Source organism: Choloepus didactylus, chromosome 19 (genome assembly GCF_015220235.1).
Source record: "Choloepus didactylus isolate mChoDid1 chromosome 19, mChoDid1.pri, whole genome shotgun sequence".
In the NCBI taxonomy this organism is placed as follows: Eukaryota; Metazoa; Chordata; class Mammalia; order Pilosa; family Megalonychidae; genus Choloepus; species Choloepus didactylus.
In genome coordinates this window covers 10,829,785-10,854,287 of record NC_051325.1, presented here as the reverse complement: position 1 = coordinate 10,854,287, position 24,503 = coordinate 10,829,785, and the positions used below count along the sequence as shown (strand labels likewise).

The following is a 24,503-nucleotide window of genomic DNA, read 5'->3' as shown; positions in this document are numbered from 1 at the left end:
TGAAAGCCTCAAGGGAGAACAGACGATTGCAGCAGTCAGAAGGAAGACTTTCCATCTTTACTTCAGCCAGTCAGCTTCTCCATCACCTTCATCAGAGTTCCTAACTTGCAGCCTGCCCTACAGAATTTGGACTTGCCAAGCCCCTTGTTCATATGAGCCAATCCTTAAAATAAATCTCTTTATATTTATGCATACATATCCTGCCGATTCTGTTTCTTTGGAGAACCCTGACTAACAGAGTGGGAGAAGCCACCTCCCTTGCCTCTCACCCAAAGAAAGAGGCTTCAGCTGTCTTCATCTGCCATCACTGTGGGTGCCTTTGGCTGCCATCTTCGCCATGTCTTCTCATAAGACTTTTAGAATCAAGTAATTCCTGGCCAAGAAGCAAAAACAGACTGGTTCCATTCCTCAATGGATTCGAATAGAAACTGGCAATAAAATCAGGTACAACTCCAAGAGGAGACATTGGAGAAGAACCAGGCTGGGTCTGTAAGGAATGGCAGGTGATGGCACATGTGTTGATTCTGTACCAAGTTCACTAGCACCTTCAAGTTGAAAAAGTCCCCCTTTCTGAACAGTTGGACTTATTTTATTGGGGAAAAACCTGGTTTTTCTCTGCTTTTATGCTCTGCATAAATAAGTTGGTTCAGTAATAAATATGTGAGGCCCTCTGCTTGGAAAAAAAAAAAAGAAAGGGGCTTCAGCAGGACTTACAGAGCTCAACAGGAGCAGCCCTGAGTCTGCGAGACCCCCTGGACGCAGGCTGCAGGGGCCTCAGGGCCAGCCGCCATGGCATCCGCGGAAGGGCAGCACTGAGGACAGGAGCTGCTTCCTTGCTGGGGACAATGTCACTCCCCTGACAAGGAGCAGTGGGGCTTGACCCTGGAGACCAGTCAGGAAGCCTCAGGCCTGAAGGGATAGGGTGGGAAGGAGGACAGGGGCTGCTGCATGGGCCTCAGCCTGCCCTCAGGGAGCAAACAAAGGTCCCTCTCCTGGGGAGGAGATGTGCCTGAGGCGTGAGGGTGGCCTTAGGTCCTGGGTGATTGGGTCCTTGGATGCCACAGATCTCGGTGGAAAGTGAGGTGCAGGTGGTCTTCAGAGTTCCCCATGGTTGCGAGGGGAGCATGAGCTCCCAGAAGGGAAGAGCGAGACAGAGACCTCAGCAGTGTGGGGGATCTCAGAAAATCTGCTCGGGTGCCCCAGGAGAGAACAACATCCTCTTACTGCCATGCTCCAATGCCAAAGGTTCACAGTTGAGAAATTCAGAGGTGATTACATTAGTTAGGGTTCTCTAGGGAAACAGAATCAACAAAAGATATCTGTAAATATAAGATTTTATAAAAATGTCTCACACAACTGTGGAGATGCATGAGTCCAAATTCCGTAGGGCAGGCAGTGAACTGGCAACTCTGATGAAGGTGTTTGATGAACTCCTTGGGAAATACTTTGCTGGCTAGCTGAAGAAGTGAAGGTCCTTTCTCTCTTCCTCAAAAGTCTTCAACTGATTGGATTAAATCCAGCTGACTGAATTCTCTCATTGCGGAAGACACGCCCTTCACTGATGTAATCAGTCACAGGTGCAGTCAGTTGACTGATGATTTAATAAACCAGCCTTTTGGCTTATTGACCAGCCACAAATGTTAACGGTTAGGCCAGTGCTTGCTTGACCAGACACCTGGACACCATCACCTGGCCAAGTTGACACATAAACCTAACCATCACAGTGATAGAGGTGGGTGCAGCTGCAGGGGGACAGGGGCAGCCCATCTCCCCCTGCAATGGCAGCTTGGCCCAGCTAAGGGAAGGGACAAGCCACAGGGCCTTCTAATTAACACTCTTGGGGGGAATTTAAGTGAAGGCAGGTCTGTATCCACTATCAATGAGCAGAAAAGTCACCAGGTGGCATCAGGGTGACAGGGAAGGTGCCCCCTACTTAAGAGACAGTGGGGACATACGAAGCAGGTTCAAAACATCCCCTGCGCTTGTTGCCCTCAACTAGGGGGACGTACTGTCTCAGTTTGACCAGGATCAAGAGAGTTCCTGGGATGTGGACTTTCGGTGCCAAAATTAAGGAAGTCCTGGGAAAACTGGGATGAGGTGGCCATGGTACTCTCAGCCCAGTTTAAGCTGCAGGCAAGGAAACTCTACACTGCACTATGATCTCTGGAAATACAGCAGGAGAGGGAAGGGGGGATGGGGTTGGGCTGCAACCATCCATTACCAAGAGGGGAGGGCAGCAAGTCAATACAACAGACTTCTTAGCCGCCAAGGAATGTTCTAGACCTGTAGCCACGTGTGGCTACCGAGCGCTGGAAATGCTCCTCCCATGACTGAGGAGCTAAGTGTTGAAATTTATTTAATCTAATAAACGTAAACCTAATTAACCATCACATTCGGTGTGCAGTGGAAGCAGAATTACTGGTCCAGAGGCAGCTCGTTGAGAAAAACTGGAACAGAGGAGAGAAGGGACACCACAGCCGGCAGCCCGGGTGCTCCGAGGGGAGCAGAGCTGGGTGATGCATGAGCCCTACTCCCGGTTGGGCCCAGGAATGGAAGTGCAGATGCCCCACACCTCCCTGTCCTCCCAAGGAGAGACTGTCCCCTGCCCTTCAGACTCCACAAAGGGGCATTCAAAAGAACCTCGTTCCCTGAAACCCCAAGGGACATTTGAGAACCAGTTTACCTGCTTCACCTTTGATATCAGGCAGTAAGATGGACTTGAAACAGCTCTGGGCAAATATTGCATTAATTTAAAACACATAAGGACATTTGTTGGCCAAACCACTCTTGGTTGGAGCCAACCTGCTGCCTCCCTGCCTGCTCAGTGTCTTTACAACTACTGCTTAGCTGTCATCTCTGTTTGGAGAGGAAAGGTGACCTGGGTGAAGTAGCAAAAGGTGTGTAATGATCCATCCTCCAAAGGGGTCGAGCAGGATAAAGCTTTCACCTCTGCATCTCCTCTTGAAGGCTGAAGATGAACTGTTTTACTTTCTAAGGAAGGGATGTGCACATGTGTGTGTGCACACATGCGTGTATACTTCTGTCCCTTCAGGGCCCCTTCCCTCAAACACCTCCCCCAACCCCTAATCCTAAACACACAAAACCTGGCAAAGTTTCTACTGCGTTTTTATTTTTAAGAATTTTTATAAGGCCAGTTAAAAAAAAAAAACAGGTGGTTAACAGGGAACCATAACAGCTCCGTCACGAGACCCCGCAGGAGCGCTCCGTCCTACTGGTCCCAGTCCTGGAACCGGAAGCAGCCGTGCGCGATCTTCCACTTGCACTTGGTATCATCAGACGAGGTGAGCAGCTTCAAAATGAAGGTCTGGTGGAAGTTGCGTTGCGGCTTGCCCTCAAACTTCACGATCCCACAGACCACGACAAGGACGCGGATCTGGACCTGGTCATTCATTTCCGGATGCTTCACAGGCTGGCAGTCGACCGTGCTGACATGGAATGAGCTGGGAGGCAGGGAGCTGAGAAACTTGCCCATGGCCTTCTGCCCCAAGATGGGGTTCCCATTCCACATCAGCGTGCTCTCCTCCAGGTACAGCAGGGACAGCTGGTCCCTGTTCTCTCCAAGGTGGCGAACTAAACGTCAACAAACTCTTCGGTGGCTCTGCACGCCTGGTTGTGGCACTTCTTGAAATGCGACGATAAGGACATGTTCTCAGGCAGTGGACACGGTGGCCTCGGGAACGCTTCGGTCTTGGATGTCAGGAGCTGCAGGACAGCCAAGCCAGGAAAGGACCCTGAGAATGGCAATCTTTAGAGATGGACTTCTAGTTCTCAACACATGCTAACTCCAGCCCTTCTAGAGTAGGGTTCTGTGGATGGACCAGCAGCAGCAGCACCTGCACCTGGGCACTTGCTAGAGACCCAGATTCTCAGACCCCCACCACAGCCCTACAGAACCAGACACTCCAGGGCTCAGGAACCTGAGCTAACAAGTTGTCTGGGTGATTCTGCTGCTCCCTGAAGCTTGACAACTAAGGGGTCTTCAGGAATATCCCTCCTTTTCTCTGGGCCGTAACTACCATCTATCAAAGGAACTGAAGGGTTACAGTCTGGGGGTTGCAGAAATATGAAGTGGCCTCAAATTTCAGCAGCTGCTCTGCCTCATTTTCCTCATCTGGATCATGGGGATAAGACCACCCATGACCCAGGGCATTAGGGGCAGGCAGTGTTCTAGTACAGAACCTGCCACACAGTTTCTAATCAAAAAAGCCAGTGGGAACTGGATGCACCTTCTGTGCTGGAAAAGGATCATATGCAGGAGCTGCTTTAACTCCTGGAGTTCCCGGGATGTCTGGAGCTCAGTTCACGTGGCCCACAGGGGCGTCCTCAGCTCCGCCCACTGTCCATTTCACCCTCTCCCTATGCCAGCGTTTCTCTTCTGCCAGAATCCTCTGGGTCTCTCCCTTCCCCGCACCCTCCATCCCCCACTCCCCAGGTCCCCTCTCTCCTGCCCCTGCCCGTTGGGGCCTCCCCACACCCCCACCCCAACCCACCCACTGCTCCCACTACTCTCCCCACCCCCCTCCCCACGGCTCCAGCATGGCCTCCGTCAAACCAAGCCAAAGTCACAGAAAGAAACCAGCACGGCTCACCGTGCCCGCCTCGCCGGCGCTATCCCACGTCCTGAGCTACTGGGACCTGGAAATAAAGGTTGAGGAAAATGGCGAAAAGAAGGTGGAAGGTCTTTTGTCTCCACACCAAGAGGTCTGCGGATGCGGACCAAAATAATAATAATCGCACAAGGTGTTGTTAGAGGTCGTTCCTCACTGCAACTTTTAAACTTTGGATTTGAGACTAATTGAAAACTTTTTAAAAGTTGCCAAATTAGGAACAGTATGAGGAAAACCAAAAAAACTCTCTCCAGATTTGCTCACAATTAATTTTCTAAACCAGATTTAGCAATCCTTATTCCCTCCCGTCTGCTTTTGAGTGCTGCAGGCTTGAACGTTACGGACGGCCGTGTAATCTGAAGTTTCCATCGCTAGGATGATGAGAGCATCAACCCAACCGTGGGGTGGAGGGGCTTTTAAAATTTACACTCGTCACCCCCAACGTGGCAAAATGCTTTGCCCGCCTGTCCTGTGACCTAAGGAATGACAGCGGGGGGTGGGGGGATCTGGGCCCCGATGTGGATCCCCTTCTCCAGCCCGAACTCCGGCCACCCCAGCACCCACTCAGGACCCCGTGGACCCCGCACATCCCCCCCATCCACCCGCAGCCGGGTGGGATCTCCACCGGGAAGGGGTCTCAGACCAGGGGCTCGGGTAGGGCCCGGGAGAAGGGGGCCGCGCGCGTACGGGCAAGGGGTAAGGGCCTCCATCAGGCGGGGAGGCCCTAGAGAGGGGAGAGAGGAGCGAGCATGGGGCCCTCCCCGACCCTCCCAGGCCGGGCCGCTACCTGCTCAGAGACGATACTCTCAGCGTCTCTTTCTCTGCTGCGCCCGCCAGGAAAGAGAAGGAGCACCCGAGTGTCCCACCGGGCGGGGGCGTGGCCTGAGCTCAGCACGTCCCTTCTCGCCTACCCGGATGTCTGGGGGCGTGGCCTGGGCCCTGAACAGGCCCTTCCCACCTTCCTGGATGGCTGGGGGCGTGGCCTGGGCCCTGAACAGGCCCTTCCCACCTTCCTGGATGGCTGGGGGCGTGGCCTGGGCCCTGAACAGGCCCTTCCCACCTTCCTGGATGGCGGGGGGCGTGGGCAGAGCTTTGCATGTCTCCTTCCCGCCTTCCGTGTTGCCTGGATCTTGGCCTGGGCTCTGCCTGTGTCTTTCTCGCCTTGGTGTGCCTGGGGGGCGACAGTGGCTGTAAACTGTCCGTGGGCCACACCCAGGGGAGGGGAAGAGGGCACACCCCATGCTTTCCCTACCGCCCTCTACGCACTCCGCCCTGCTCACATGGGGCCCCTGACCGATGGTGGGCCGTGGCTCTCCGGTCCGCCAGTGGAAGCCTCTTCTCTGTTTCACGCTCCCTCAGTCTTCCCGCCCTGGGCCCCGGCACAGGCTCTCCTCTTGCCTGGAACTGTCCCCAGAGGACTGTGGGCTGCCCAGTGCACATCTGCTCCCTCCCTCACAGGCCTCCTCAGGACCTCATTCCCCTGCCCTCCTTGAGCCCTCACCCCTCATCCGTCCATTCTGTGCTGACACCACCTTCCAGGCTGCAGAACCAAGCAGTGAGAGCCTCTTACCATACCCCCTTCCCAGGATCCAACCTAGGGCGCTTAGGAAGGTTAAGTGGGAGCCACAGAGAGGTCCTGGGGTGTGGGGAGTTCCATAGCCAGCAATTTTAAGTCCAGTTTTTCATCCTTAATTTGTGCACATCATTCCTGAGATTAAAGGCTGTAAAAGATAAACTGAGGCTATTTAAAAATTCCGTTAAAGCTTATTTGGGCAGCAAACGATTCATGAATCAGGCAGTGCCACACCGAAAGTGGTAAGGCACTCCTCCCAGGTTGTGGAAAGAGGAAGCTTATATAGAGCAAAGACAAGCAATAACTTCCCATTGCCCCCCACCCCCACCCGCACCCCTGGTAGCCTCTAATCCACTTTCTGTCCCATGAATTTACTTATCCTAGATATTTCATATAAGCAGCATCAGGCAATATTTGTCTTTTTGTGTCTGGCTTATTTCACTCAATATAATGTTTTCTAGGTTCATCCATGTTGTTGCATGCATCAGAACTTTATTCCTTTTTATGGCTGAATAATATATCACATTTTGTTTATCCATTCATCTGCTGATGGACATTTGGGTTGTTTCCACCTCTTGGCTATTGTGAATAATGTTACTATGAACAATGTATCTTTTAAGTCTCTTTCAATTCTTTGAGTGGAATAGTCAGGTGATATGGTAATCCTATGTGGTTTTGTTTTTTTTTTTTTTGAGGAACCAATAAACTGCTTTCCATAGTGTCTGCTCCATTTTACCTTCCAACCAGCAATGCAGGAGGGTTCTAATTTCTCCAGAGCCTTGTCAACACTTGTAGTTTTTTTATTTAACAATAGCCATCGTGTGTATGTAAAACAGTTTCACAGTGCTTTGTGTGTCCCTAATGACTAATGATGTGGAGCCTCTTTTCATGTGCTTATTGGCTATTGTACATCTTTGGAGAAATGTCTATTCAAGACCTTTGCTAATTTTTTTTGAGTGAGTTGTCATCTTTGTTGTTGAGTCTAGAAATTCTTTCTATACTCTGGTTATTAAACCCTTATCTGATATATGATTTGTAACTATTTTCTCCTATCCCATCATGTAGATTGCCTTTTCACTTTTTAGATAATGTACTCTGAGGCACAAAAGTTTTAATTTTGATGAAGTCCAACTTGTATATACATTTTTGTTGCTCATGATTTTGGTGTCATATCTAAGAACTCATTGCCAAATACAAGATCCTGAAGATTTCCTGTTTGTCTTCTAAAAGTTTTATGGTTTTACCTTTTATATTTAGGTCATTGACCCATTTTGAGTAATATTTGTATATGGTATGAGGCAGGGGTCCAATTTCATTCTTTGCATGTTGATATCCAATTTTCCACCACCATTTGTTGAAGAGACTATTCTTTCCCCATTGACTGGACTTGGTGCTATTGTAGAAAATCAAGTGGCCATAGATGTGAGAGTTTCCTTCTGTATTCCCAGTGCTATATCAAACTGGTGTATTTGTCTGTCCTTACACCAGTACCACACTTTTTATTACTGTGGATTTGCTGTAAGTTTTGAAATCGGGAAGTATGAGTTCTCCCACTTAATTCTCCTTTTTCAAGATTATTTTGATTATTTGGGGTCCCTTGAAATTCTTTCTGAATTTGAGGATTGGCTTTTCCATTTCTGCAAAAATATCTACAGGAAATTTATTTTAACTTTTTATTATGAAATACTATCAAACTTACAGGAGAGTTACAAAAATTTTACAAACCCCATGCAGAGAACTCAAACATACCCATACCTCCCCAGATATCCAGATCTACCAATTTTAACATTTTGCCACATTTTCCCTATCATTCTCTCTATCCATCAATCAGTCCATTTATCTATGCATCCATATATCTGTCTGTCTATTTATCAATCCATTTTTTGAACACTTGAGTGTAGGAGATATATATCATGCTCCTTGAACACTTAATACTAACGTGTATGTTTCCTAAAAACAAAGATATTCAGTTATGTAACCACTTTAAATGCAGTTATCAAGTTCAAGAAATTTAGCCTTGATATAAATTACAAAGGCAGTAGATGTTCTGGCAGGTTCTCTGGAATCCAAAGTGGACCTCTCTCCCACTTTGTAGTAGCCATTTGGTTTTCAGGGGTTGGAACCTCGGATTGTCTTCAGAATACTACTGCCACCCTTGCAACAGTCACTGACTCAGGAAACTAGGCCCAGCAAACAGACCTGGAGAGCCAAGGGAAGCGGGACATGGGGGTCTTGCTGGTTTGGGTGTACCATCAGATCACTCCAATCCCAAAGCCCATATGCCCTACTGTTTTTGTTTGCTAGGCTGCTTAAAGCAGATACCATGAAATGTGTTGGCTTCAAACAATGGGAATTTATGAGCTCACAGTTTGAGGCTGTGAGAATATCCAAATGAAGGCATCATTAAGGTGATTCCTTCTTCCCAAAGACTGGCTGCCAGTGATCCTTGGTTCCTCTGCCACATGATAAGGCACGTGGCAGCATCCTCTGGTCTCTCCCTTCTCTTCTGAATTTCATTGCTTTCAACTTCTCGCTTCCTTGGTTTTCTCTTTGTCTGAATTTCATTCTCTCATAAAGGACTCCAGTAAGAGGATTAAGACCCATCCTGAATGAGGCTGGTCACACCGTAACTGAAGTAGCCTCATCAAAAGATCCTACTTACCATGGGTCCACACCCACAGGAATGGATTAGATTTAAGAACATGTTTTTCTGGGGTACAGACAGCTTCAAACCACCACATCTACTCTGGACCTTATGGTTATGGCAGCCAATAATCCTATTCTAATATATAAGACAGTTTGATTAGTCTTTCTGCTACTTGCAATCAAAGTCATCCAACTGATGTGAGGTGCCACTTTTCATTTATTATAATGATAATGGACCAAAACCTTTCCCAATACCCCTGGCTGACCAGGATTCAGGAAAAGGAGCATTCTGGCTGAGCTGTTGGGGGTGTTGGTTAGTGCAAGCCTGTAGTTCCATTCTGTGCCACTTTGAATGTATTATGTCCCCCAGAAAAAGCCATATTCTTTGATGCAATCTTGTGGGGCAGACATAAGAGTGGGGATTAAGTGGGAATGTTTGGATTAGGTTGTTTGCATGGAGATGTGGCCCACCCAACTGTAGATGATAACTGATGGGATATTTCCATGGAGGCGTGGCCCCACCCATTCAAGGTGGGCCTTGATCAGTGGAGCCATATAAACATGCTGACTCAGGGGGATGGAACTCAGTGCAGCTGTGAGTGACGTTTTGAAGAGGAGCAAGCTTGCTAGAGAGGAACATCCTGGGAGAAAGCCATTTTGAAACCAGAACTTTGGAGCAGACACCAGCCACGTGCCTTCCCAGCTAACAGAGGTTTTCCAGATGCCATCGGCCATCCTCCAGTGAAGGTACCCGATTACTGATGTGTTACCTTGGACACTTTATGGCCTTAAGACTGTAACTGTGTAGCCAAATAAACCCCCTTTTTATAAAAGCCAATCCATCTCTGGTGTTTTGCATTCCGCAGCATCAGCAAACTAGAACACATTTCTACTTGTAAGTATTTTACAGATGCAACAGACTGTACACAGGCCATGGTGGTTATACATGATTACTCATCATAGCATCCTTTGTGATAACAGTGAAGGCACCCTACATGTACACCACTGAGAAGTCATTTAAACAAATTACAGGATTTCCATGCAATGGAATGCTGTGCAGCACAGACATAATGTGACATGAAATGAGGTTTGAGATTCAAAGAAAAGCATAAACTCTTTTTAGAGGGTTAACAGTGACCACAGGTGAACCAAATCCCAAGAACTGCCCAAGACATTTTGCACTATTTTCAATCTCATTTCACAGATGATGGCACTGATTTGTGTGTTTTTTGTTTTGTTTTGTTTTCTTAAAGAGGACATTCCAAATAGGCTTATCATGGATGCATAGATCTTCTGGAAGCCTTGGCAAAAATTTAACAACTGCCTAGGGGGATTGGGTCCCAGGGCTTTTAGGTGGGGACAGGCATTTACTGTTGAATGTCCTCTTAGATTCTGATTTTCTTAAAATACAGTGTGCACATCTTGGTTTTTCAACTAAAATCCCATTAAAAATTAGGAATGTGCGAGAAAGAAGAAACCCTGAGAGTGTTACCATCAGAAAACATGGACTTCAGTAGTTAGGCCCACCTGATCTCACATCAAACAGAGAAACGAGTGTCTTTGTTTTGGTGAGAAGGTGAGTTTTATTACAGGTGAATATGTAAGGAACTGAAGGAGATATTTGCCAAGACCAGTTCGGAGTGACAATAGTGATTTGGGCTTTATTAGCCCAAACAGACAAAGAAATGGCTAGGATCCAGAAGAAAGCAGAAGGAAAAAAATAATAAAAGAAAGATGGAAATTAAAAATAGATGAGGAAGAGCTGTTTGATTAAGATGTCCTGTTATCTTAGAGGTCCTCCCCTCATTCAGGCTTTGATCTTGTTTTTCAAGGAGAGGAAGGTGCTGATTATTAGACCATATGGTGTTTTTTTTGCATCATTCTATCCTACTTTGGACTATAATCTCATCCCTGCTCACAACACTAGGAAGGTTTCTAGGAACAGACAGTAAACTTTTGAGACTGGATCAACAGCAAGCTATTTCAACAAAGGCTTTTAGGCTTAAAATACCCCAAGACTGCTTGAGTGAAGTGATCATAATAAACATTTTTCTAACTACTGAATACTGTAAGCATTTTCCAGCTAAAGGATTATACTGAGTATTTTTTCCTAACTCTCAGTTATCAAGAGTCCAGGGGGCAATAGCAAGCCTCCCCCCAACCTCCAGCCCAGGCCCACCCCAGCTCCACCTTGTCTCTCTCTTTCCGCCCTCCCACCCAGCCCCAGTTGCAGCTCATCCTCAAGGGCAGAGAGAGGTGGTATTTGAGTCCTCTAGTTTCCCAGTAGTCAGTGCAGCCTAGGGATGCTGGCACCCCAGTGGGCAGTGCAGCCTAGGGACACTGGTACCCAGTGGGCGGTGCAGCCTAGAGATGCTGGCACCCCAGCGGGCAGTGCAACCTAGGGATGCTGGCACCCCAGCAGGCAGTGCAGCCTCATGATGCTGGCACCCCAGCAGGCAGTGCAGCCGAGGGACGCTGATGCCCCAGTGGGCACTGCAGCCTAGAGATGCTGACAAGGACTGAAGGAGCAGTCACAGCTGCTTTCCAAAGAACCAGTGCTCACAAGGACTTTTACATTAACTTCAGTTTCTGAAAACATAAACCAATTAAGAAATTACAAGAAAAGGTACCCCATTCCCCAATATGAAATTGCCGAAATGCTTTGAGGTTTTTAACTGAGTCTAAGAAAGGTCCAGAATAGATGAGACTGTAAAAACAGAAGCTGCAGCATGGGGGGATGTGTGTCAATGCATCAACAAAAGAGACAACCAGAAGATGGTGGGATTAAAAGAGGCAGTGCAAAATTCTCCTCCATGAAAAAATCTAGATAAAGGGAAGAAAGCACCACAGAACAGCCGTTCCAGGGTGAGACTGGCTGGACAGGGACCATTATAACACATAGTGGGGACTTGGATGAAAAAGCAGAGAAATTGCCTCTGAAAGGATGGGGTGAGTGTATTCAGCTGGGACTACCACTGTGGGCTGGGGGCTGGGGCCAGCTGCCAAGACAGGGAGGGACCAGCTATCCACTCCCTGTGCACCATCTCAGCAGTTGGCTGGGGAGATAACCCTTCACAGTCCCACAGCCAGGAACTTCCATGAGGGAACTCGAGATTCAGCAGACCACATTTACTCTTCTTTCATGGAAGCCAATGGTGTGCATGGGGAAGAGGCAGGGAGAGTCAAGGGAGCCACACAGAAGTGCCAGGAGACCATCCCCAACCAAGATCCTTGTGGGCACATGGAAGGCAGGGACTGTGGTGCACTTGAGCTGGAGGGTGAGACACATAGCTCCACAGCCCTCGAGTAGTCCACCCAGAGCCCTGGGAACTGCCAGACCCACTGTGCCCTGAAGCAGATTCCCTGCCAAACTGCACAGAGCTTGCCTCCCAACCACAGGGATGGCAGTCCCTAGTGCGCATGGAGAACTGTTGGGCTGATTGAATTTCCACCTGGTTTTGACCCTGCACTGCACAAAGCTAAAGTTGGGAGAAAGCTGATTTGAGTAAGTGTTGCTAAAGAGAACCATCTGCTGGGAAGATGTTGAAAATGCACTACAGCAAGCTGCAGCTCTGCCCAATTATAGATAAATGTTCAAGTAATCCTGCATATCCCAAAATAACCATATCAAGATAATCAAATACCCCAAAGCCAATAGAAAATCATAAAACACATGAAGACACAAGTAGATATGGACAAGCCAAATGATCAAATTAAAAAGCTGGAGAAGAAACAGAATCTGGAGCATTTAATTCAAAGATGTACACACAAATCTCCAAAACAACGTCAAAGGGTTGGCTAAAAATATGAGACATCAAGAAGAATTTAGAAGAGCATAAGGGAGAATTTGAAAGAGTAAATCAAAAAGTAGCAGATTTTATGGAAATCAAAGTTATTGTAGATCAAATTAAAAATATTCTAGAGAAACACAATAGAAGACTTGAAGAGGCAAAAGAAAGAATAAGTGAATTAGAGGACATGCAATTGAATGTAAATGCACAAAAGAACAAATGGTGAAAAAATTGAAAAACTCGAAATGGATTTCAGGGAAATGAAGGACAACATGAAGCCAAAAATATAAGAATCATCGATGTCCCAGAAGACGTGTAAAGGGATAGGAAGAGTGAGGACATAGTTGGGGAAAACTTCCCAACCCTTATAAATGACATAAATATGCTAATCAAAGAAGCTCTATGAACACCAAATAGAATAAATCCAAATAGACACACTCTAAGACATATACTAATCAGATTGTCAAATACTGAAAAGAAGGAGATGTCCTGAAAGCAGCAAGAGAGAAGGAATTCACTATATACAAGGGAAACCACATAAGACTAAGTACTGACTACTCAGTGGGCACCATGGAGGGGAGAAGGAAGTGGTATGATATACTTAAGGCTCTGAAAGAGAAAAATTGCTGGCCAAGAATTCTTTATCCAACAAAGCTCTCCTTCAAAACTGAGGGAGAATTTAAAATATTCACACACAAATACTGAGAGAATTTGTCAATTAGAGACCTGCCCTGCAAGAAATACTAAAGGGATTTCTGCTAACTGAGAAAAAAAGAAAGGAGAGCAAGGTCTGCAGAAGGGCACAGCACTGAAAAGTATTAGCAGGGGTAACTTAAAAGAGGAAAAGACAAAGGGGGAAAAATAGATCTGACAACTAAAAACCAAAGGATAAAATGGCTGGTTCAAGAAATGTCTTCACAGCAATAATCTGAATGTGAATGGATTAAACTCCCTAATTAAAAGATACAGAATGGATGGAAGAGTATGACCCACTGATTTCATGTTTACAAGAGACTCACCTTAGACCCAGAGACACAAAGAGATTGAAAGTGAAAGGATGGAAAAAAATATTCCACGCAAGCTGCAACCAAAATAAAGCAGAGACAGCATGCCAGTTTGGATGTATTATGTCCCCCAAAATGCCATGTTCTTTGATGCAATCCTGTGGGGGCAGACATATTAGTGTTGATTAGGTTGGAACTTATTGTTTCCATGGAGATGTGACTCAATCAACTATGGGCAAGATATTTGATTGGATAATTTCCATGGAGGTGTTACCCCACCCATTCAGGGTGCATCTTAATTGAATCACTGGAGCCATATAAAGCAGCTGACAAACAGAAGATCTGAGAGCTGCAGCTTACAGAGACATTTTGGAGAACACAACCTGGGAGCAAGCAGACACCAGCCACATGCCTTCCCAGCTAACAGAGATTTTCTGGATGCCAATGGCCTTTCTCTAGTGAAGGTACCCTATTGTTGATGCCTTACCTTGGACACTTTATGTCCTTAAGGCTGTAACTTTGTAACCAAATAAGTCCCCTTTATAAAAGCCAATCCATTTTTGCTGTTTTGCAAAATGGCAGCATTAGCAAACCAGAACAGATAGTTATATTAATATCAGACAAAATAGACTTTAAATGCAAAGATGTCATAAGAGACAAAGAAGGACACTGTATATTAATAAAAGGGACAATTCACCAAGAAGAAATAACAATCATAAATGTTTATGCACCCAATCAAGGAGATCCAAGGTATGTGAGACAAACATTGGCCAAACTAAAGGGAGTACTAGACATTTCTACAATAATAACGGGAGACTTCAAGACACCACTGTCTTCTATAGATAGAACAACTAGACAGAGGACCAATTAAGAAACTGAGAACGTAAACAATGTGATAAATGAATTGGATTTAACAGACATATATAGATTGTTACATCACAAATTATAAGGGTATACATTCTTCTCTACCACTCCTGGAATGTTCTTCAGGATAGATCATATTCTGGGGAACAAAACAAGCCTCAAAAATTTTAAAAAGATTGAAATTATTCAAAGCACATTCTCTGACTATAATGGACTGCAACTAGAAATCAATAACCACCAAAGAACCAGTTATTTCACAAATATATGGAGGTTAAACAAGACACTCCAAAACAACCAGGGGTTCAAAGAAGAAATTGCAAGAGAAATTGGTAAATATCTAGAGATGAATGAAAATGGGAACACAAAATATCAAAACCTATGTGATGCAGCAAAGGCAGTGCTGAGAGAGAAATTTTTAGCTATAAATGCACACATCCAAAAGTAAGAAAGAGCTAAAACTAAATACCTAACTGAACAACTGAAGAGGCTAGAGAATGGTCAGCAAACTAACCCTAAAGCAAGCAGAAGAAAAGAAATAAAGATTAAAGCAGAAATAAATGACCTGGAGAACAAAAAACAATACAGAGAATAAATAGAACCAAAACTTGGTTCATTGAGAAGTTCAACAAGATTGACAAACTCTTAGCTAGACTGACAAAATAAAAAAAGAGAGGACCTAAATAAACAAAATCAGAAATGAGAGCAGGGTCATTACAACGGATCCCAAAGAAATTTTAAAAAATCATAAAAGGATACTATGAACAACTGTACACCAACAAACTAGACAACTTAGAGGAAATTGACAATTTCCTGGAAACATATGAACAACCTAGACTGACCCAAGAAGAAATAGAAGACCTCAGCAAATGAATCGCAAGTAAAGAGATTCAATCAGTCATCAAAAATCTTTCTACGGTTAAAAGCCCAGGGCTGGATGCCTTCATAGGGGCATTTTACCAAACTTTCCAAGAAACAAAAGAAAAAGAAAAAAACTGATACCATTCCTGCACAAACTCTTTCAAAAAATTGAAAAAGGAACATTGCCTAATTAATTTTATGAAGCTAATATCACTCTAATACCAAAACCAGATAAAGATACTACAACAAAGGAAAACTACAGGCCAATCTCCCTAATGAACATATATGTAAAAATTCTCAAAAAAAAAAATATATGCAAATCGAATCCAAAGGCAAATTAAAATAATTATATGCCATGACCAACAGGAGTTCATTCCTGGCATGCAGTGGTGGCTCAACATAAGCAAATCAATCAGTGTAATACAACACATTAACAAATTGAAAGGGAAAAACCAAATGATCATCTGAATAGGTGCTGAAAAAGCATTTGATAAAATTTAGCATTCCTTTTAGAAAGAAAACACTTTAAAAAGTAGGAATTGAAGGAACCTACCTCAATATGATAAAGGACATATATGAAAAACCCACAGCCAGCATAGTACTCAATGATAAGAGATTGAAAGCCTTCCCCCTAATATTGAGAACAAGACAAGGATGCTCACTGGCACCACTATTATTCAACGTTCTGCTTTAAATTCTAGCCAGAGCAATCATGCAAGACAAAGAAATAAAAGGCATCCAAACTGGAAAGGAAGAAATAAAACTGTCATTATTTGCAGATGATATGATCTTATATTTGGAAAATCCTGAGAAATTGATGACAGAGCTACTTGAGCTAATAAACAAATTCAGCAAAATGGTGGGATACAAGATTAATGTGCAAAAGTCAATAATGTTCCTATACACTAGAAATGAACTAACTGAAGGGACACAAGAAAAAATTCCATTCACAAAAAAATTCAAGTACATAGTAATGAACTTCATAAAGGATGTAAAAGAACTCTACACAGAAATTACAAAACTTTACTAAAAGAAATTAAAGAACTAAATAGGTGGAAAGATATTCTGTGTTCATGGATAGGAATGCTTAACATCGTTAACATGTCAATTCTACCCAAACTGATCTACAGATTCAATGCAATTCCAATCAAAATTCCAACAACATATTTTGCAGACTTGGAAAAGCTAGTTATCAAATTTATTTGGAAGGAAAAGGGGCTTCAAATTGCCAAAAACATTAAAAAAGAAGAAGGAAGTGGGAGGACTTACATTTCTTGACTTTAAAGCCTATTATAAAGCCACAGTGGTCAAAACAGCATGGCACTAGCACAAAGATAGACATATTGATCAATGGAATCAAACAGATAGTTCAGAAATAGGCCCTCAAGTGTATGGCTGGCTGATTCTTGATAAGGCCCCAAATCCACTGAACTGGGACAGAAAAGTCTTGTCAACAAATGGGGCTGGGAGAACTGAATATCCATATTCAAAAGAGTGAAAGAGGACCCTTACCTCACACCCTATACAAAAATTAACTCAAAGTGGATCAAAGACCTCAATATAAGAGACAGTACCATAAAACTCCTAGAAGATAATATAGGGAAACATCTTCAGACCTAGTATTAAGATGTAGCTTCTTAGACTTTACGCCCAAAGCGCAAGCAATGAAAGAAAAACATAGATAAATGGGAACTCCTCAAAATCAAAAGCTTCTGTGCCTCAAAGGAAAGGACTTTGTCAAAAAGGTGAAGAGGCAGCCAACTCAATGGGAGAAAATATTTGGAAATCATGTATCTGACAAGAAACTGATATCCTGCATATGTAAAGAAATCCTACAACTCAATAACTATAGTACAAACAGCCCAATTATAAAATGAGCAAAAGATATGAAAAGACATTTTTCCAAAGAGGAAATACAAATGGCTAAGAACACATGAAAAAATGTTCATTTTCACTAGCTATTAGGGAAATGCAAATCTAAACCTCAATGAGATATCATCTCACACAAATAAGAATGGCTGCTATCAAACAAACAGGAAACTATAAATGCTGGAAAGGATGTGGAGAAATTGGAACTCTTATGCACTGCTGGTAGGAATGTACAGCTTCTGTGAAAGATAATTTGTTGTTTCCTCAGAAAACTAGATATTGAGTTACCCTACAGTCTGGCAATTCCACTTCTTGGTATATATGCAGAAGATCTGAAAGCAGCGACACAAACAACATTTGCTCACTGATGTTCATAGCAACACTGTTCACAATTGCAAAGAGATGGAAACAGTCTAAATGTCCTTCAGCAGACAAGTAGATTAACAAAATGTGGTATATACATATTATTGAATGCTATGTAGCAGTAAGAAAGAACAAGGTCCCGAAACATATGACAACATGGATGAACTTTGAAGACTTAACACTGAGTGAAATAAGTCAGACACAAAAGGAGAGATATTGTATGTTACCACCAAAGTGAACTTTCTGAACGATGTAAAATCAGTGTCTTTAATGTAGAATATAGGGGACCTAGAGATGGACAGAAGCTAGTGAACGGGGATAATAACCTAATACGTAGAGACATGTTAATGCGGATGACCTTGAAGGTATGGGAAAGGACAGGGGTGATGCCTGTTTGTTAACGGGATTATAAGTATCAGTGCCAAATTGAAGGTGAACATGATCAAAAGTGGTTGTTTAAAGTCACATATCCCACAGAATAGCACTACAAATAAGTGCTTGCATGATATACTTCTAAGGTATGATACTGGTAAAAAGAGTTAACAACAGAATGGTATCTGAGAAAAACTACCCATTTCATATTATAGACCATATTTATTAGGAATACTTTACCAGTACTACACTAATACTAGGGATAAATGATTAGGGGCTGATAAGAGCTTTGGGGTATGTTGGGTTATGATAATTGTTTAAAATTGAGAGTGATGTTTGTACAACTAAGTGGAGATAATGTGAGACACTGATTTTTTTTATCTTGGACAGAATATATGCTATGTGAAATGAGGAACCCCTTACTTAATAAGTCAAGCCCTCAATCTTGAGGAATGCTCTTGTTAAACTTACGGCTGTTAAAGGGAGGCTAAGTCTACCTGTAATTACACCTAAGAGGCAACCTCTTTTGTGGCTCAGATGTGGCTTTTCCCAATTCTGGAAATAAATTAATTAACCTCCCTGCTACATGGGACGTGACTCCCGGGGGAGTAAATCTCTCTGGCAACATGGGATACAACTTCCAAGAATGAGCCTGGCCCTGGCATTGAAGGATTGAAAATGCCTTCTTGACCAGATAGGGAAAAGAACGGTAACAAAATAAGATTACAGGAGCTAAGAGATTTCAAGTAAAGTTGAGAGGCTATCCTGGAGGTTACTCTTATGCAAGTTCCAGCTGGAAATCACAAATGGCCATGGTATGCCAGGCCAAAATACCGAGGTCTCTGTCTGAGACTCTGTAACAGTTTCACTCACTAAGTTTTTTTGTTAACTTAAATCTTCCAGATTAGTCCTTAAACCCAGAGGTAACAGCCTCTTTAAGAACAACAATCAGATGTAGCCCACTTCCCCCTAATGTCAACATCCCTTTTCAATATGAACAAGTTAGGGTGGTCACTGCCTAGACACCCCTGAAGATCAAGAAAGTGATTAAATGAGAAGAATGGGTAGCAACAGACAAGATAGTATTTAAAAAAATATTTCGAATACTGAATGTTTGTATAAATGTATATTTTTTAGTTGTAAGGGTATTAGAATAGCTACAAGGAAATAACTGAAATGGTGGGACTGTAACCCATAACATTCTTTGAAATTTGCTCTATAGCTATTCGTTAAATCGCTTTGAAAGTTATCACCTTTCTGTATCTATGTTATGTTTCACAATAAGGAAATAACTGAAACTGTGGAAATGTAACCCATAACATTCTTTGAAATTTGCTCTCTACTTGTTAAATCATACTTTGAAAGTTATCACTGTTCTGTATATATTTCACCATAAAAAAATGTAAAAAAAAAAAAAAGACAACCAGAATTAGTGGAAGGAAATTGTATTAGTTGGGGTTCTCTAGGGAAACGAGTTGTCTGTGACTGTAAGATTTTATAAAAGTGTCTCATGCAACTGTGGGGATGTGCAAGTCCAAATTCCCTAGAGCAGGCAGCGAACTGGCAACTCCAATGAAGGTGTTCAACAAACTCCTTAGGAAATGCTTCGCTGGCTAGCCTAAGAAGTGAAGGTCCTGTCTCTCCCTTAAAAATCTTAAACTGATTGGATTAAATCCAACTGATTGCATTCTCTCATTGCAAAAGACGCTCCCTTCATTGATATGATCAGTCACAGCTGCAGTCAATTGACTGATGATTTAATAAACCAGCCCTCTGGTTTATTAACCACCACAAATGTCCTTGCAGTAACAGTTAGACCAGTGCTCACTTGACCGGACACCTAGCCGAGTTGACACATAAACCTAACCATCACAGAAATCTTCCTGTTTTTGTGTTTCCCGTGGAGCTAATACTTTATGCAGAAGATCAGTCAACACACACAAGTGTTGACTCTGTATAATCCCTATGAATTTGCCTTAAATTCAAAGTTTTGTGTACTAAACTAAATAAGTTGTTGTCATTGATTGATGCTGCAAGTGCAGTAAAGCCTCAGTGTTTTGTGGATAGTTTTTCATCACAGAGACGATCGATTCTGTCACTCTGGCGTAATAGACAAATTCCATCTCCAAGTTTCGCAGCAAAGCCAGAGGAAGGCTTTGGGAAGGAAAGAAGTTGTTGCTATGCTTCTTCCATCTGCAAAAGAACAACGAAAGGAAGAAGAGAAATAAAGAATAAAGGATCATTTAACAGAAAGTTTGTTTTTGTCTTCCTGGAGGTAGGGGTGGGGGATTGTGCATTGCAGTCGTAATGTTTCCTACACTGGGGGATGTGGAATCTCTGGTACCTCTTCACCTGCACTTAAGTGGGAATCAAAACTTAGTGGCCATTTATATTCTCGGTCTTATTACAATGGCTATCCTTAGGACATGAGCAAGGATTTAAATTAACCTCTGAAGTAACTTTATCTTCAAAATATCATGAATGAGGGCTGCCTTTATCTATCTCAGTCTGTTAACATGCTATAAACTATTGAATGATTTAAAATAATTTCAAACAGCAAGGATGCTTCTGAGTGACACCTACGAAATTATTTGAAGAAATTCTTTTTTTGTATCTATACCTATTGTGCAGAAGACTAATTAAAACATTTGTTATTTTGTCTTTTTTTTTTTTTTTTTTGAGTTCACTTTGATTATTAAGGTCATATGTCCTTCAAAGTTAAAAGCCTGAAAGAGCAAACTGACCAGCCTAAAAATAAAAATTATGTTTATTTCTTGGGCTACCAGCATCAACATTACTATGTAAATTACACTTTGTCCTCCAGCACCGTAAACAGATGCCATGGTATGTCTAAAATAAAAGTTTTACAGTTTGTGAGTGAAGGTTAAAAAAAGCATAAGGTACTGAGAGATCATGCTTATCCTAGGGTCTTGCAGAAATTATGGGACGTTTAATTCATCTGGTGAACTACAGAGGAGGTTGTGGTCCAGATGCCAAGCGTGTGAGTTTTTTTTTTAATTAAAATCTACCAGGAATAGGGGACCTCTGTTTGGTATAATAGTTCTAAAGGAAGGAAGGCATTTGTTTAGCTAGTAGGGTCACCCTGTCTTTATGTTAACAGGGGGAAAACAATTTTATCTTTTCTCCCAAGCCCCTTTGCTTGACTGACTGTAATGACTTGCCCAAATTGGATTACTAGATGCTGTGTCATTCACGGGTGGATTATTTTCCCTTTAAACTCTAAGCCAAGTATAGAAAATTCTTGATATCTGTGTCTATTTTGTATCAGTCTCTCAGATGTTTTGTTTTTATTATTAGAACAACTTGACAAAAAAAAGTCCCGTAAACACACCTATTTACATTTCTTTACAGCCTCTTCTGATCTCAGATATAAATATGCAGTTTGAACTGTTAACTATCTTTTGACTTAGGATTTTTATCTGAGAGCACAAGGCTTATGAAGAGTTCTGCAATCATCTTTCTGATATTTTACAGAATGAACCTATGCACTGCTACTGTAGTATTTGTTAGGTTTTTCAATCAGGAAGAGAAGAGACCAAAACTTGTTCAAAGAAGCTTTATTGTCTGTCCGTGCACATGCTGGCTGAAGCTTAGGATGGGGACAGCCCAGAGCAAGGGGAGCAGTGGGGCTTTTATAGGATGATTGGTGGGAAGTTCTTTGTCCAGGGATGGGGAGCTGGCAGGTCTAGGTTGGCAGTTTCTCAGCAGCTACTTTGGGGGAAAGGGTAGCTGGCAGGTTTCCATTGGCTAGCTTGAGAGCAGGAGCTTGGGAACAGGAAAGTTTAAAATTTTAAACGTTAATCACAAACTTGTACAATTCCTAAGGGCGGGGGTGGGGTGAGGGCCCAGGGCCTAAACCTAACAGTATTCTCAAGGATTATATGTAAACACAAAATGTATGCCTGAGACTGGTTTTTGCAGGAAACAGGACTTTGTTCTAAAAAGCTTTCATGGATACTCTTTCATAGAAAATCCTCATTGTTTAATGATTTGGGGAGCATAAATCTTTAAATGCATCATGTCTGTACCTTGTGTAATGACTGAAAAGCACATAAACATAATCTACTTTGAATTTTTTTAAAAAAAACAATGAAAACTGTCGGTTATCCTTGTTTCTCTGTCCATCTCAGGTGTGTGTTGTGTGTAAGTGCACACACAAGTGTGTGGCAACACATTGTAAAGGACAGAAATTGATTTAAAAAAAATAAAAGGGGAGCTAGTGATAGAGAGCAATTAGGAAAGGGGGAACAATAATCCGATAAGAACAGATAAACTATCGTAGGTAAATTTAACGTTCTGGGAATGCCCAGGAATGACTATGGTCTGTTAATTTCTGATGGGTATAGTAGGAACAAGTTCACAGAAATGTTGCTATATGTGCCAGTTTGAATGTATTGTGTCCCCCAAACGCCATTATCTTTGATGTAGTCTTGTGGGGCAGACATTTTGGTGCTGATTAGATTTGCTTGGAATGTGCCCCCATTCAGGGTGGGCCTTGATCAGTGGAGCCATATAAATGAGCTGACTCAAAGAGAAGGAACTCAGTGCAGCTGTGAGTGACATTTTGAAGAGGAGCAAGCTTGCTAGAGAGGAACGTCCTGGGAGAAAGACATTTTGAAACCAGAACTTTGGAGCAGATGCCAGCCACATGCCTTCCCAGCTAACAGAAGTTTTCCAGACGCCATTGGCCATCCTCCAGTGAAGGTACCCGATTACTGATGTGTTACCTTGGACACTTTATGGCCTTAAGACTGTAACTGTGTAGCCAAATAAACACCCTTTTTCTAAAAGCCAATCCATCTCTGGTGTTTTGCATTCTGGCAGCATTAGCAAACTAGAACACTATATTAGATTACTTTCTTGGGGTAGAGTAGGAACATGTTGGAAGTAAATAGTTATCCTAGGTTAGTTGTCTTTTTCTTATTCTCTTGTTATGGTCTGTTTGAAACGTTCTTTTATTCTATGTTTTTTTTTTATTTTTTTTATTTTTTATACAGTTGATTTTTAAAAAAAGAGTTAAAAAAAAAAAAAAAACAAGGAAAAAACTATGCAGAGCCCTCTTGAGGAGCTGGTGGAGAATGAAGGGATATTGGGCCGCCCCACCTCGATGGCTGCTGATTTGCTCACAGACATAGGGAACTAGTGGTTTGATGGGTTGAGCCCTCTACCACAGGACTTGCCCTTGGGAAGACTGTTGCTGCAAAGGAGAGGCTAGGCCTGCCTATAACTGTGCCTAAGAGCCTCCTCCTGAATGCCTCTTTGTTGCTCAGATGTGGCCCTCTCTTTCTAGCTGGGTCAACTTGGCAGGTGAAATCACTGCCCTCCCCGCTACGTGGGATCAGACACCCAGGGGAGTGAATCTCCCTGGCAATGTGGAATATGACTTCCAGGGAGGAATGTAGACCTGGCATCGTGGGACAGAGAACATCTTCTTGACCAAAAGGGGGAAATAAAAGGTAATGAAATAAGCTTCAGTGGCAGAGAGATTCCAAAAGGAGCTGAGAGGTCACTCTGGTGGGCACTCTTGCCCACGGTGTGGACAACACTTTTTGGGTTCTGTTGAATTGGGGTAGCTGGCAGTGAATACCTGAAACTATCAAACTACAACCCAGAACCCATGAATCTTGAAGAAGATTGTGTGAGAATGTGTCTTATGAGGAGTGATTATGGGACTGGGAAAGCCATATGGACCACACTCTGCTTTGTCTATTTTATGGATGGATGAGTAGAAAAATGGTGTAAGGAAACAAACAAACAAACAAAGGCACCCAGTGTTCTTTTTTACTTTAATTGCTCTTTTTCACTTTAATTAATATTCTTGTTATTTTTGTGTGTGTGGTAATGAAGGTGTCAGTGTGTGGTAATGAATGCACAACTATGTGATGGTACTATAAACAATCGAATGTACGATTTGTTTTGTATGAGTGCATGGTATGTGAATATATCTCAATTGAAGTGAGGTCCCTTTCCCTTAATCCCAAAACATCTGCAAAGCAACAGTGTTGTGTAAACAGCATTAGGCCGTGAGGAGGGGGGAGTGAGACTGGGCCTGTACCAGTTAAAGAAATCAAAACTTTACCATTTAGGGGAGGCAAAGCTGCAGTTGCACGCATCAGCCAAGCGTAACCCTTTTAACAATAACTGCTCCAGGTCCAAGTGAAACTTTTTGTAACCCTTTAATAATCAATAGCTGCTCCAGTTCCAAGTGAAACTCTTTGTGTAATTGTTTTTTGTGATCAAGAGCTAAGCTGCCAACTCTGCTTCTGTTACAATAGCTTGCTTGCTTGCATTTCTAGGATATGGTTTCTGTCTATATAAGGCACCAGCGCACACAGGTGGGGGCTGCTTGCTGAACTCCCTGCGTGGAGTGAGAGACGGCAGCCGCCTGCTAGCTGGCTAATAAAGACTCTTTAAATTCTGTTTGGCTGTCTCGTACTTTAACTCGTGAGCACCGTAACATTTGGAGGCCCCAGCGAGATAATCTCAGCGTTTGCTGAGGCTCATAGGTCGAGAC

At 43.1% G+C, this 24,503-nt stretch overlaps 1 protein-coding gene and 2 pseudogenes across 1 annotated transcript in view; 2 read left to right on the top strand and 1 right to left on the bottom strand.

Moving 5' to 3' along the window:
* Positions 1-337: 337 nt before the first annotated feature.
* LOC119516211 lies at positions 338-493 on the top strand (annotated as a pseudogene).
* Positions 494-3,180: 2,687 nt separating this feature from the next.
* LOC119515846 (NTF2-related export protein 1-like) overlaps positions 3,181-24,503 on the bottom strand; it is a 48,191-nt gene continuing 26,868 nt past the window's right edge. The window contains exon 2 of the mRNA XM_037812057.1: positions 3,181-3,723. Within this exon, the coding sequence (XP_037667985.1) occupies positions 3,230-3,529 (300 nt within the window). The 5' untranslated portion in view covers positions 3,530-3,723 and the 3' untranslated portion in view covers positions 3,181-3,229. The remainder of the gene's footprint in view (positions 3,724-24,503) is intronic.
* Positions 5,909-20,398, top strand: LOC119516069 (annotated as a pseudogene).